Source organism: Corvus hawaiiensis, chromosome Z (assembly GCF_020740725.1).
Source record: "Corvus hawaiiensis isolate bCorHaw1 chromosome Z, bCorHaw1.pri.cur, whole genome shotgun sequence".
NCBI classification, from domain to species: Eukaryota; Metazoa; Chordata; class Aves; order Passeriformes; family Corvidae; genus Corvus; species Corvus hawaiiensis.
Genome location: NC_063255.1, coordinates 65,245,563 through 65,260,928, shown reverse-complemented (window position 1 = coordinate 65,260,928; position 15,366 = coordinate 65,245,563). Strand labels below are relative to the sequence as shown.

At 44.9% G+C, this 15,366-nt stretch overlaps 1 protein-coding gene across 5 annotated transcripts in view; it reads left to right on the top strand.

Annotated features, from left to right (window-relative positions):
* Window positions 1-1,091: 1,091 nt before the first annotated feature.
* The window catches only part of UHRF2 (ubiquitin like with PHD and ring finger domains 2), an 82,644-nt gene continuing 68,369 nt past the window's right edge, over window positions 1,092-15,366 (top strand). For 3 of the 5 annotated variants that reach the window (XM_048292310.1, XM_048292309.1, XM_048292308.1), the window contains exon 1: window positions 1,093-1,689. In XM_048292310.1, coding sequence (XP_048148267.1) covers window positions 1,537-1,689 — 153 coding nt within the window. In that variant the 5' untranslated portion in view covers window positions 1,093-1,536. Of the gene's footprint in view, window positions 1,690-15,366 lie in introns of all 5 variants that reach the window. The other 2 variants (XM_048292311.1, XM_048292307.1) reach the window with 1 other exon arrangement.

The following is a 15,366-nucleotide window of genomic DNA, read 5'->3' as shown; positions in this document are numbered from 1 at the left end:
TGTACTTCTGTGTTATCGAAGTAGAAATATGCAGCCTGACTGTAGCTGGCTTTGTGGGTTCACCTCTGCACAAACATGAAATAAGTATCTCATACAGGTCGACCTCTTACACAACAGATTAAAGAACCCATATTTGGGACAACACTGCCAGTAAGCAGGCTGGAGGAGTTCACAAAGCTAGGAAGGGACCCAGCGGGGAAGGCTCATGACCTCCCAAACCACTTGGCATCATGCTCAGCAATGAGAGCTGGGATAAGAAGGAGGAAGTGTGGCTTGTTAGGAGTTAAGGTGCTTGTCTTGCTAAGTAACCTTTACACATGACAAAGCTCTGGTTTTGTGGAAATGGCTAAATGCACGTGTCTGTCAATTTTAAATATTGAAATACCTCCTCATTTTGCTTTGTGTGCACAGCTTTTGGTTTTACCTATTAAACTTTTATTTAGATGGCCATTTTCTCACTTTTAACCTTCTTCCTTTGTTCTCCACCTTCCTGCGACAGTGACCGACGGAATGTGCGAGGCCCAGCTGCCCACCAGGACCAGCCCACAACAGCTACGTAACTCCAGATTTGCCTGGTGTTAATTTGCAGAATTACCCAATGCAGAAAAATACAAAAAGCCAAACGCACACCAGGCTCGCAGTGTAAACGAAGCTTGCCTTCCCTAGTCTCGCCCCGTATTTCTATCCACAGGCAGGATTAGTACGTATCTTTAGGGTAGAGTTACACGTAGCTTTATGTCCTAGGAAGCGCTGGGGCCTCGGTTTCTCCAGCGGCCCCCTTCTCCGGGCTGCCCATGGATGCTGCGGCGCTGCCCGGCCCAGCCCGGGCCCCAGGGCCCCCAAAGCCCTCAAGGCCGCGCCCGCCGCCATGGAGACGCCAGCGGTCGCTTCCCCGGCGCGCGCCAAGCCCTCCCCCCCCGCAGGCCTCGCGCCTGCCGGGCGCAGCGCGCGGGGCTGAGTGGGCGGGGCCCGCGGGCGGTGCCGCGCGCGGCGCGAGGGGGTGGCGGGAGGGGGCGTGGTGGCGCCGCGTGCCCACCTCGCTCCCCCCCCCGCCCCCGCCCCACCGCGCTGTCTGCACGGCCGCGGCCGGCTGCTCTCGCGAGATCGGCGTTGGCGCCGTGACCTCCATGTGAGCGCGGCGGCGCTCCCCGGTAAACAGTGCCCGGGCCGGGCGATGGCTCCCGGCGCATCTCCATAGCCCTGCCCGCCGCCGCCCCTCCGGCACCCCCCGCGACCCGCGCTGCCTCGGCGGGATCGGGGAGCGCCGTGGGATCCGCTCGCCTCCCCTTTCCTCTCCCGCGCCCCGCTGAGCGGGACGGGCGGCCCGGATTGCGGGCGGGAGGGTCGCGCCCGCTCCGCGGCGTTTGAAATTCCTGCCCCGCCGGGCCGAACAAAGAGCGGGGGAGCGTCCGGACCCCTCCCCTGCAGCTCCCACGCCGTGGGCGCTCACCCGCCGAGCGGACCCCGTTCCCACCCCCTGCCCGGGTCTCCCCCCCTCTGCCTGCGGCCGGCCGAGCGGGCGGGAGGGCGCGCACCATGTGGATCCAGGTCCGCACCATCGACGGCACCCAGACCCAGACCATCGACGACCTGAGCCGCCTCACCAAGATCGAGTGCCTACGGGAGAAGATCCAGGAGACCTTCCGCGTGAGCCCCGACCGCCAGCGCCTCTTCTACCGGGGCAAGCAGGTGAGGCGGGAACTCCCGTATCCAGGCAGACCCACGGGGGTCTCCCCTAATCCCGGGCCCGGCTCTTTGTGCGGCTCGGGGGTCCCCGTCTCCACCCATGTGCCGTTCTATGAGCTCCCGCTTTTGTTTACTCCCGGGCCTGGGGGGAAGGGAGGGCAGCGGGGAGCCAGCCCTGACAGAATGTTCCGGGATCCCCTTTTTCCCGCTATGAGGTAAAAACCCCAGGGAGTAAAACCCTTCTCTGGGTCCTGGCGAGGCCCCTTTGTGTGTTTGTTTTCCCACCTGAGTGGCGGGAGGCTCCTCCCTCGGCCCCCGCCTTCATCCTGCCCAAGTGACAGGGTAGCCGGAGGGATGCGGGGGGAAGGAGGGAGCTACGCCCGCTCTTCTCCGCCCCGCCGCAACCCGGCCGGGCAGGGCGGGAAGCGGGCCCACCGGGAGAGGTTTCCAGGGAAAACGCCGCCCCGGGTCCGCACGTGGCGGGGCGGGGAGAGGCGGTGGCGCGGGGTTAATTCGCGCGGGCAAGAAGTTGTGATGCAGCGGTGTCCTCGACTTGTGAGCCCCGGCGTGTCCCGGGCGGGATCAGGGCGACTGCTGGCAGACCAGAGAGGCGCTTCATCTCCACCCCGGGAAGCCGGTGTGGCAGGGGTGACTGGCTGGAAGCGTTCCGTGAGGTGGTACTTCCCCTGCCCTGGGGTGATAGAGAGATTTTGTTCCGAATATGTCGCCCCAGGCTGTAACTTTGCTGAAGGGTGTAACCTTTGAAGCTGCGTTACGTAAACTACGAGGTGTGCGCAGTGCTCGAGTTGTGAAAGTGAAGCATAGGTATTACCTGACACGAAAGGCACCGGATGTGTGGTGAATTTCACGGAAAGTGACTCTGAAGATGCGTCTTCTTACAGCAGATGAGTGTTGAAGTGTTCACCTAAGCTGAGTAATGCAGGGCAGTGAGATTTCTGCCTCAAAAGAGATAACGTGTGTATCTTTACAAATACGTGGAAAAAACTTAAGAAATAGAAACTTAGCTCTTGACCAGGATGCAAGCATTAGTGGGTAGATGCTAAGCCTAGATTTTGAACCAATAGCAAATGACTAGATTTTTATGTTTTACAGATTGGTGACAGAGAGCGCTGCGAGGGCTGGTCTATAAGGAACGTTATGTACAATCACATGTTTTTCTGTAAGGGCCAGGTTAAGGAACATGACTTGGAGTTGTGTAACCTTCTTACCTTTGTTCTGTGCTAGCATACCTCTTTGGATATAGAGGTTTATGTAGGACAAACCCGAGGTTTTTACCCCAAATTCTTTATCTAAGAAGCAGGGAAGATGAGCCTGTAATGAGCTGTGCTTTTCTGTGTAGTCTGACAGTGGCCAGACCAATGAACATTTTAGTTAACAGATGTCTTGCTTGAGAAAACGGGATAGTGAAATACTATAGCTGAAGTTGACTACATGAGCAGCATTTGTGAGTTTGTTACTTAGTATATCCAGTTTAGGACACACTTGGGATCGTGTTCAGTGAAGAGTTAGGGAATTCTGTTTTATGGTTTCACTCCCCATAAATGTTAATTTTCTTGTAATTATAATAATTAATTCTAAACTTTCCTTCTTGATTATGGGTTGCTTTTCTGTTTCCATGGTGCTCATAAGAAAAAAGGTCAGAAGGGTTGCTTTTGCACAAGTAAAACTGGGTGTTGAGAACATGAAACGAAATAACTTAAATTCTCTTAGGGCTGTGATACAATAAAATAATATTTATTTTAATATTAAGAATAAAAAAGGGCACTTCGGTTAAATGTGAGATGAACAGAAAGCAGTATACTGAGGTGAAAACTTAAGAAACCCCTGAAGATTGCTGTATGTATTGTAGAAAATATTATCTAGGCGAAATCTTTTTCTTAGTTTATCTGGTTAGCGCTCAGTGTGGTTAAATCTGTACATTCTGTTAGTCGAACCATGATCCTGCTACTGAGTACTGCGTACTGTAGTCTCTCTGGGAACTTCTAGAAATCCTTGGATCTTGCAAGTGGTGGGAAGCCTGGCTAAGTAATGTCCTCCTAAAAATGGGAAGTATGTGAGGTTATACAGATGTAGAAACCTAAGTGAGTCACTGTTTATAGGCTGAATTTCAACAGCATCACGTTCTTAGCTTGCAGCAGAGAACAATTTCAACTAAGATTTTGAGCTGGAGCCATTATTTTGCAGTTTTTTAGGAATGTCTGTATCCAGTTTAATGTGCTGTACTGTAATTTGCTGTTGTCTCTTGACAATTATCTTCAAAGACAATGCAAGAACTTAAGTGAGCAGTACTTCACATGTCTGTTTTTAAGGGTTAAAATAACCTAGAACTACTGGAGGAAACCTAGTGTTGTCATTAATGCAGTACTTTGTATTACTGTTGTTTTGGGTTTTTTTCTTGTTAATGCCAGGAATAGCACTACTCTGTTGAATAGGTTGGTGTCTATTCTTTTACTGCCAGAAGGACCTACCATTCACATGTGTCACTGAAGATTGACCAAGATAGTATTACTCTATAACATGTACAGGACATCCTGTGTTCTCTGGGGTTCCACATTTCTGCAGAGCTGAATGACTGTCCACCAGCTGCAGCAGTCAAGCCATATTCTAGGTTGAGGTGGAACTTTCAGAGGAAAGAGAATAATAATGTATGCATAGTTCTTGACTGTGGTGCAATAGCCTACTTTGCAGTTAGCTGGAGAAGTCTACTGAACATAGAAACCTGCAGTGATGTCTCTTGCTTTCCCTCTTGAAGATGGTGGATCGTTGCCTGGAAGGATTTTCCTGAAGGGCCACAAATATTTCCTTATGCTGGAATAAAACATGTTTTAACCTTGCTCCACCACAGACTATTTATTTACATCTAATATTTTACTGTGTTACATGTTGACTCTGAGTAAACTCATTCTTAGAGAAATTCAGAAAAGCAAGACAACAATCTGACTTCCAGCAGCATATTCTTTCTCCTAACTGGAAAGCCTGTGAAGCCGTTCTTGAGAATAGAAGTTCTCAGTTTATTCATGGAAGAGAAGGAGATATCTTGGCATTTTGACCTACCAGAGCAGATTTTCTGTAGGACTAAGTTGCAGACGTTGTGGGATTTCCAGCTTTCAGTTACAATGCTGGAAAAATAAAGCAGTAAAAATATATGGAAGTTTAAATTTGAAAACATACCAGAGAGCTTAAGGTTTTCTGTAAGACTGTGAGGGTATTAATACCTACTTCTGTTTTTCATGTAACTAAACATGCACAGTGTTGTATTTTAGCAATATCTACTGTTTGTGGAAGATAAGAACTAATGTCTTTCGTTGTCTTCTCTCATCATCCCATCCCACGCTGTTCAAATTTGAATTTGGTGAAAATTTGTAAATGTCTACTGTTAAAAAACCCCATTATCTCAGTGTCTTTTCTATAGCTCTTACCAAAGTAGGAGAAAAAAGACTTTGGAGCCCAAAGGTTTCTTTGCCAATGTATGTAGGAGGCAGTGACTGAAACGACTTTTGAAGTCATTTATCTTGTTGGTGAGGAAACCACTCCTGACCTGTTTCATGGGGGACTGAAGTCAGCAGGAGGAGGTGAAATTATTGAAGCTGTTTATTTACTTGAGGTGAAAGTTGCTGCAAATCAGGCCTGCTTCACTGGAAGAAATTCAGCTCTGCTTCTGTGCGCAAACAAGTATGGTAGTATGCATCGTGTTACTTAGCTGTGCAAGTTGAATATTTAAAGTCTAGTTTGTCAGACCCATGGTGTAATGCCCAAGTATTTAGAGTTGTGTTTCTGTAAGATTTAACTGAAACAGTAGAGGGCTAAGAGGAGTGGAGGAGCTTCAGCTTTGCATGAGAACATGCTTGTGGTAAAGTAGCTTCAGTAAAACACACAGTTAAAAATCTGGCAATAGGGCATGCCTTTATTGTACAAGACCTCTAGCTTCTGGGTGACCTGGGCTGGCACATGTGTTGCAGTGGGGATACTGCAACACGCATATATCAAACCAGGAGTCCCGTGGAAAGGAAAAATATATGGACAGACAGATTCTTGATAGCTGTTTCAGAGATGTTTATTTCTCCAGCCGCATGGCCGGGGCTCTGCCCAGGAACTGTTCCAGTCACGGGACCAAGGGTCCTTCTGCCCGCGCAGGGAGCACAAACCAACCAATGGGAACGAGGCTGAGCAGGGGCAGGGAAGCCCCGTGTCTGTGCCCTCAGGGCCCCTCTCCCAGGGCTACACGGCAGGGGAGGGACCCCAACACCTCACCCGTTTTATTTTAATAAAAGGAGAATGAAAACAACTGGATAAACATAACAAGAACAGTTTCAAAACAAAACAAGCCACCCTCCTGAGTCTTTAAATGTCCAAACAGATTCTCTGGAACATCTTAGGGCTGACAGAAGGGAGACAGAATTCTCTGAGCATGCTTTGTGGGGAAACTGAGGCAGGAGAGGGTTTAACTTCTTCCCTCCCCCTTTTCATCCCCCACTCGGCATTGGAAAGGGATTTTTGGGGAAACAATTGGCAAAAGCATGGTTTTGTGAGGGAAACCATGGATGAAAAAACGGATTGGGAATACACTGGGGGTAATAGGACATAGGGTAAAAGGGAAAGGTGGGATTAGGAAAGGGAAACTGTAGGGGGGGCTTACAATGGAGATACTGTCTAACATGACTACGATTTTTTGCATATATACTGCCTTTTACAGGAACACCGTCAGGCCCAGTGACCTGCGATGCTTGTAACCCTTTTCTCCCTAGTACAATATTAAATTCCACCACCTCTCCATCTCCCAAGCTTGGGATGCATTTTTCAGGGTTATTCTTTTTAATAGCAGTTCTATGCACGAATATGTCTTGCTGGTTGTCACACCTTGTTATAAAACCATAATTTTGCTTAACATTATACCATTTTACTATCCCTAAGGTCTTAGTTGCTATGATCTTTTCCTTTTTCCGAGTGGCTGCTGTTTTCTGTCTCGCTGCGTCTTTGCTCTCTCCTTCGGTCGCTCCCGTGTTGGAATTGTCGGGGCTGCTCGTGCCTGCGCGCTCTTCCCGGGGTCGCGTTCGGGGCTGCGCGGGCCGGGCCGGGCCACGCCGCTCAGTTCTCTGTGCGTCGCCTCCTCTGGTCGCAGCTTCGCTGCCGCTGTCGGGCGCTGCACCCACGTCTCGGCCGGGCCCCCGAGCGAGGACTCCCCCGCGCCCCGCTCCAGCGCGCGTCTCGGCTGGGCGCGGCTCCGTTCCACCGCCAGCCGCCGCCCGCGTGCCGCCCCTCTCGGTCAGGCGTTCACGGGGCTCGCTCCACCACGCGCTGCACGGGGCCATTCGGGCACCGTCGGGTCCCGCTGCTCCCGCCGCTCCTCGCTCCGCCACCGACACTGCGGCTCGCGTGGCTCCGCCCGCGCGCGGGAACTGCCTCGCTGCTGCTCGCAGAGCGCTCGGTGCACGTGGCCTGGGCCGCACGGTCCCTGCGCCAGGCTTCCCTTCGCCAGGACACAGCTGACATTGCTCAACAGTCTCGGTAACTAAATAATATTCACGAAAATATTCTTCCATCGGCATATATTTTGACTCCAGTATTAACTGTGTCCAAACGGTTTTCCAAAAGCCCTTGGTAAGAATTAAATCCCAAGAAACATAGAAAAAGTTCTTAAACAACCATGCCAGGAAGTGTTTCAGTTCTTTTTGAGCTTGAATCAAGCTAAAATTTACAAATCGTTGTTCAAGAATCATTTTAAGTTTAAGATAAATGTCCATATGCGGCTCTGAGAGCCAAGAGTCTTCCCACGGTTCCTCCATAGTTTAGATATGGAATAGCAAAGCAAAACCAAGAAGAGGAATCCAAAGTTTCCAGGGTTTACTCACACAAATCAGTCGCTTAGGGATCGGGGATCGTTCTGCTCTCAAATCTCCACCATTTGTTGCAGTGGGGATCCTGCAACACGCATATATCAAACCAGGAGTCCCGTGGAAAGGAAATATATAATGGACAGACAGATTCTTGATAGCTGTTTCAGAGATGTTTATTTCTCCAGCCGCATGGCCGGAGCTCTGCCCAGGAACTGTTCCAGTCCCGGGACCAAGGGTCCTTCTGCCCGCGCAGGGAGCACAAACCAACCAATGGGAACGAGGCTGAGCAGGGGCAGGGAAGCCCCGTGTCTGTGCCCTCAGGGCCCCTCTCCCAGGGCTACACGGCGGGGGAGGGACCCCAACACACATGAGTAGTGGATGGAATCTTACGTGAGTTTAAGCTTCCAAACTTCAGGTTTGTAAACGGTATGTTTAAGTCCTTCTTAATATTTACAACTTGGGTGAATTTCCTGAAGGCTAGAAAAGCAATACTTGTGAAGTGTTTCCCTCAAGAATGGGAGTGCTAGGCCTATTCATAGAACAATTGAGTTTCTTAGCACAGACTCTTCCCAGCTTTATTTTGTTAGGAAAATTGTAAACATTTTCAGCTGAAGCTGTCCAAACCCCATCTGCTTCAGGCAGAAATCTGGGGTGAGAAATCTTCCACTGGAGCAGTTAAGTTTTTTATTTTAGAGAAGCAGTTTGAAGAAGCAGTAGAAGGGAAGTAATTGTCATTCTTTGATGAAGCCGGTAACAAGTAGCTCTGTAGCATGAGGAGAGTCACCTGGACTCTTCAGGTCACATATGATCTGACTGCATGCCGAAATTCCCAACATAGTGAATTCATGTTATACGCAAAACTTACCTGATAGTAAGTTTGGTAGGCCTGTGAACGAGTTTTTATTATATGATTGCAGAAGTTTACTGAAACCATCTTCTTCTAAAATTGTTGCTGTAAGTCTGCTAATGCAATTTACCATTATTGGGTATGATTGTCTTTATTATTTAAAGCACCTAAACGAACTGAAGGCAAAGCAAAGAAGCGTAAGTGAAAACAGACTACTTTATACAGTTTTGTATGTATTACTTAAGCATTAGGAACCTGGAAGAGCATTACGTAACATCTAAGAACTTGCAGCCAACTTTAAGGCTGTATTTTATGGCATGTGTATTTACTTCCAGAATCACAGAATATGCTGAGCTGGAGGGGACCCACAGGGTTCATCAAATCCAACTCTTTAGTCCTGCACAAGACATCCCGAAGAGTCACACCACACCGTCACTTGAGAGTCATACATTCAAATAATTTATTTTGGATAGTTTAGTCCATGTACTTTTTAAAATTAATCTGGAAACTCTTAGAAAATTAATATGTTTCTATATTATAAAGAACTCCACAAACCCTTAGATGCAGAACACACCTCATGCAGGGCCTATCCTGACAAGTAGATGAGGATTTTCCATGATGAAATGTGATCAAATGTTGATATCAATAATAAGATGGAAGTTACAAGAGGATTCTCTTCTTTAAAAGCTGTTAATTAAATCTTTACTCCTAATTATTTAACTGTAAAATTATGTAAAAACATAGTTGGTTGTTGGGGGTTTTCTGATGTGGTTTTTAGATTTTTGTTGTTGATTATGGAAGCTTGAGATAATATCCAGTTCTTCATTACAGGTGTCCTCACAAGCTGCAGATAGCCATTTGCTCTCGCTGGCACCACTGTTGCTGAACTTCAGTTGCCTTTGCTATAGAAGCCCATACCATCATACGGGAGGTACTTGACCCTTCTCATCTAATCAGCACAGGCATGGATGACTCTTTCCATACTGCTGAGGATCTCTGTGCAGCTCTATATTTTGACATGCTTGCTTTTATTTTTTTTTTTAATGAACGAATCAAATAATCCCAAAGAGTATCCAGAAGATACCATGAACTTTTATTTACTTAATTAGAAGTCTCCTTAGTATAGCAAAAGAAAAGAAACCTTGCTGCTCTAACTTTATCTTCCAGCTAGAAGTTAATGAGCAAATGTTCCTTTAATGAGATTTAGAGTTGCATCCAAGAAGAAACTACCTTATCTAAATTAACAGTTTTTTTCTCTGTATCTCAGTAATACAGGAAAAAATAATCTTCAAAACATGAACTGCTTTTTAAAAAGTTTAACTTGGAAGAGGTGCAGGCTTGAACTCCCTGAAGTTATAAATTGATACTGAGCAAGCTGCCATCCCCATGATCTTCTGATAAAGTCAAGAAGACTTTACTTGCAGCTCTTGACTTTCATTTGGTTTTGTGTACTAATCTTGTACACTGGAATCTATTTTGGATTGTATTTATTTCAGACCAAAAGGTAAAATATGTTGGTACTGTCAATACGCTTCACAAACAGTGTTGTAGAAAAGGTGTAAAACCGTCTTGTTTATTGGTGAATGTAGGCTTTTGTGCTTAATTTTAGGTACAGAACTTCAGGAAAAGTATCCATGTCTTCCCAGAGAAAGCTAGTCTTGTTGATTGAGTACAAAGATGACTAATGTACATTTATTGTGGTGTTTATACTGAGATTGATGTGTAATTGCAGACCATGTCAGCCACAATATTCTGTAATTTCTTCCTATGTTGTGTGGCTTTTTATAGCATGCCAGACTTTCACACTGTGGTACGATCAAACTCTTTGGTTGTAACTGAAGTTGTAGAAAAGCCTTTTTTAGAATATGGAAGCTTCCATATTCTTCCTTACCTAGGAATTCTTTCTGCTGTATGCTTTCTGTTGAGACTGTGGGAGTCTCTGTGAGACTATAATTCTTGCTTAAAATATGGTTTATTGACAGTAAATCATTTGATACTATAGTGTTATGACTGCCTTTTTCCTTGAGTCCAGGACAAGTTGTAAGCTGTTGTAAAACACACAGAAGCAGTCAAAAGGGCGCATATTCTCTGATAGAAAGACTAGTTTGTGTCACCTTGTTGTTGGGATTTTTAGTGGCATAGTATCTTCAAATGTTCTTGTAGGCTGCTTTGAAGTGTGAATCTTGTGGCAAGAAATTAACAGAACTGAGTCTAATTTGGACCGTATTCTCCAGACACTAATAACTTCTTTGGTTACTGTGTTACGAAATGTTGTGGTCTGTCTGTATTCTGTTTTGGATCTAGAATACGGATCTAGAGCCTGTCAGAGAATTTGATTGTCCAGATAATTCACCTACTCATGTGTTTCTCTAAAGAGAGAGCAAAGGTGGAGCAATGATTTTATGGTTTTTTTTTCTTTTTAGTTGATGAGTAAATTCTCTTTCTTGAAATGAGGGAATGGTCTGTCATTTGTGTCTGTTTATTTTTAGCAGCAAGCCATAAAATCCAAATCAGGACAAAAAGCACTAGTAAGGCTAACCTAGGGTTTCTTTTTTATTTCTGATGGTGACCCAGGGTTTCTTTGGTATTTGTTTTCAAGCAAGATAAAAGTTATTTCCTATTTAGTTAGTTTTTGTATGACACTGATAGGTGTTGCTCTTTGGTTTGTATTATTGTATTGCAGGATCTCTGCTAAAAATGCCAGAAGCAATAAGGAGGCAAGAGTTAGGTGAAAACTTTCAGGAGTATCAGAGAAAAAGCAGTATGAACAGAGTGTTTTTATGACTGCAGAGTATATATGTAAAAACCTTGGTTTTAATGTGGAGAGGGTATAGTCAAGCCTACACTTCAGAACTGGTCTGCTGCAGACATGTGAGAAGGAGCTTGTAAACCTTGTAGATGTGCAGTCTCTGCTTAAGGATATTTGCCTTCTTATCCTCTTAATATTATGGATTGTTTTAGGAGTTTCATGGTTCAGGGCTGGAAATATCTTGGTCATTCAACAGTTAGACATGTATAAAAAACGTCACTGATGGCGTCAAAACTGCCCCATGTGACAGAAGAGTATGGGATGTTTTAGTAGAATGATCACTGGACAATCTATTTTTTGACAGCAGACTGTATGGAACCTGTAACAAGTACTTTTAAAACTACAGTTGCTTGAGTGGATCTCTTGGAGTTGCAAGCACTTGAAGACAGCCTAAATCTATAAACACACTAACTTCCTTAAGTGGTTGGCTACTAGATTCCCCCTTTATTTAGTTTTTGTCTCTGTTGCAGCTGAGACAACTACTTCCATGTGAAACAGTGTCACAGTACAGTTACTGTAAAAACCTCACCATGTGCCTACTACTCTGAATGTTGTTAATACATGAATTTTAAGATACCAGAGTCCTTAAGCATTCTTTTCAGATACAAGATAATCCAGGTGCAGGTTACAGTTTTTCCATGTGAAATTAAAAATACTAGTCAGGTTCTCTTTCAGCTTTGAAAATGTTAAGCAAATGGAGCACGCTCTGAGAATGGCTGAAGTCCATAAACTGAGGGCCCAGTGTTGGGTAATAAAAGTTATTGAAACTTTTTTGGCCTGAGCCAGTCCCATTGCCCAAAACTCACTGTTACATGCTGAAAACCTGATTTTGAGTTTTCAGTTACTAGATGCTGGTTAGAGATATATTTGAATGCTTCTGTGGAATTTAATTCCAACAGCCTTCTACAGGCAGAAAAAGTTAGGTTTGTACATGAATTTTAAGATGGGGAATACCAGAAGTTCTGGAAGTCCACTTAGTTTGCTTTCAGTAAGTACCCAGCTGGAAGTTACAGGTTCTTGATTTCTTGAGACTCATGCCCTCTGGATAACTCCTGACAAACTCTTAACCAAGGTTTTTTACTGAACTTGAGCTTGAAGCTCTTTACCCTTATGCATTTCCTGTTAAATTTGCAGTGTGCATGTAGTGCCTGTGCAGAGTAAGATTTATGTCACTAAACTTTTCATTATACTTTGTTAATTAAAGAGCTCATCTGCATTCATTATAGTTTATTTCATCTGTATTACTAGATACAGGCACATCTCTTGGAAAAGAAAACTTAAGACAATGCTTTAAGGCACACTTTCATAAGTGATTAAAGATATGGATTGTCAAGTGGAATGGCTGGATTAAGGTCACCCCGCTCCTGGATCACACATTAAGATAAAAACAGTAGATAATGTGTTCTTACAAGAATTATTACATGCTTTCTTGGGAGGTCTTGGTACATGCTGTAAAAGCCATAATGAGCTGTCCTTCTGCTGGGACTTAGACTTGATGGGATAGTAATTGGTAAATTACTTGCCAGGCAAATTTTTTTTCCCCAAGTAATGCAGTATCATACCACACTCCGCATGATTATTCATGTTCACGTAAGTGCAGCTTCTACATGCTTTTAAGGTAATTTGTGGCTTGGTTTTTCAAGACAGTTCTTCTAAGAGTAATAGTAGGTAGTTTTCAATTCTGGTGTTGCATTGCTGCAGCTGCTCCTGAGTAGTAATGTAAACACAGTGCTGTGTTACATTTAAGTATTTATAACAGCCTTCCCTAGGAGTATTTTGAAATTGATAGTGTCTCTAACATATGATGATGAAAATACATTTGAAAGATGTGATCTGTTTATTAACTTACTTAGTTATACTTAATTTAGAGTAGTACTGAGTGTTAGATACAGTAAAGCTAGTTGCTCTTTAGGGTAATTTCATTCAGAATATGTTAATGAAGCCTTAAAGGCTTTTGAAGCATGCACGTCTTTAAGAGGAATTGAAACAAAGTGAAATCTACTGCTAAGGAAACAAATGCATTTTTTTCCTACTGCAGTAGGATCAGAAGAGCTAGTAAAATTTCATAAATGAAATTGCCTGTTCAGTTATTTTTGCTTTAGTACAAGTTCTAATCACCAATTAAGAAATCATAGCTGAGTTGAAGGAGATTGAATATCTGGTTCTAGGGTGATTGCTTTTGTTTTTCGTTTGCATATGTAAACTTGTGAATGACAAATGACCTTAAATGCTTACTAAACATGTAATGTTTGTTTCTTTTCTTTTAGTGTTCTGTCCGTGCAAACATATTTTTAGGGAATCTTCTTAGTATCTTTATGTAGCAAAATGGGATAAAATTGTCTATTGTAATTCAAGAAAAAACATCATCTAGTTCTGCTCTCCTGTGTGAAATGGATTTCTTTAAATGCTGTTTTCCAACTTTGTTACTCCAATGATTTCAGTTGTCAGTGATGCAGTAATGCTAGGCATAGGTATACTTGCAGATTCACACATCAGTTCTTGCAAATCAAAAAGCACGTGATTGATTCTACTGGTTGAGTTTCTGTGTTGCTCTGCTTTGTTTCTAGAAGCAGATGCTGTTGCAGTGTATTGACTTGGTCTAAATTTATACAGTTGCTCATGCTCAGGAACAGACTTCTTGCTCTTGCTGTAAACAGGACCTATCAGGTTGCCAGACATTACAACCTGCCTCATGTGAAGTGTGCTTATACTAATCTTATGTTTGTTACTGTGCTTTGAGACTCAAGTGTGACCTCAATAGTCACAGAAAAATCTGGTGTCATAAAATATTCCTGCAAAGAGTATAAATGATAAAAACAGAGGGGACAAAACAAACCACAGTCACTTTGGCAGATCATGGAATCATGGAATGGTTTGGATTGGAATGGATTGTAAAGATCATCTCGTTCCACATGCCCTGCCATGAGCAGGGACACTTTTCATAGACCAGATTGCTCAGAGCCCCATCCAGCCTGGCCCTGAACAGTTCAGGAATGGGGCATCCATAGCTTCTCTGGGCAACCTGTTCCAGTGCCTCACCACCCTCACAGAAAAAAATTTCTTCCCAGTATCTAATCTGAACCCATTCTCTTTCGGGTTTGAAGCCGTTGCCTCTTGCTCTGTTACTACATGCTTCTATAGAAGATTCCTCTCCATCTTTCTTGTAGGCTCCCTTTGGGAACTGGAAGGTCTCAATTAGGTTACCCTTAAGCCTTGTCTTCTCCAGGCTGAAAAATCTGAATTTCCTCATGGGAGAGGTGCTCCATCTCCGTTGCTCTGATTGTGTTTTTGGCCTCCTCTGGACTTGCTCCAACAGGTCCATGTCCTTCCTGTGCTGGGACCCCAGAGCTGGATGCAGCACTGCAGGTGGGGTCTCAGCAGAGCACAGCAGAGGGGTGGAATCCCCTCCCTGGCCCTGCTGCCCACGCTGCTTTGGATGCAGCCCAGGACACGTTTGGCTCTCTGGGCTGTGAGTGCCCATGGCTGGGTCATGTCCAGCCTCTCACCCACCAGCACCCCCAAGTCCTTCTGGGCAGGGCTGCTCTGATCTGTTCATCCCCAGCCTGTGCTGGCAATGGGGGTTGTCCTGGTCCAGGTGCAGCACCTTGCAATAGATCTTATTAAACCTCATGATATTCCCATGGACCCACTTCTCCAGCCTGTTCAGGTCCCTCTGGATGACATCCCATCCTTCAGGTGTGTCAACTGCACCACTCAGCTTGGTGTCATCTGTAAACTTGTTGAGAGTGCATTCAATCCCATTGTCTGCATCATTAATGAAGATTAATTAAATAACTCCTGTCTGAGTATGGTCCCTGAGGGACACTACTTGTCACTGATGTCCATTTGGACTCTGAACCATTGACCACTACGCTCTGGATACCACCATCCAACCACTTTCTTATCCATCTAACAGTCTAATTTTTTATAAATTCTGTAAATTAGACAACTTTGCAGTCATCAGTTTATTTGGCTGACCATTTAGTTCATGTTCATCAAAGCTGACTTCACCAAATGACAGAGTATTTAGGAACGGAAGGAATCTCTGGAGGTCATCTAGTCCAACCTGCGCCCACCAAGGCAGGGCCACTTCAAACAGGTTAGTAAGAGTTTGCCCAGGTGGGTTTTGAGTACCTACAGAGAGGAGACTTCTCTTACTGTTGTGCAGG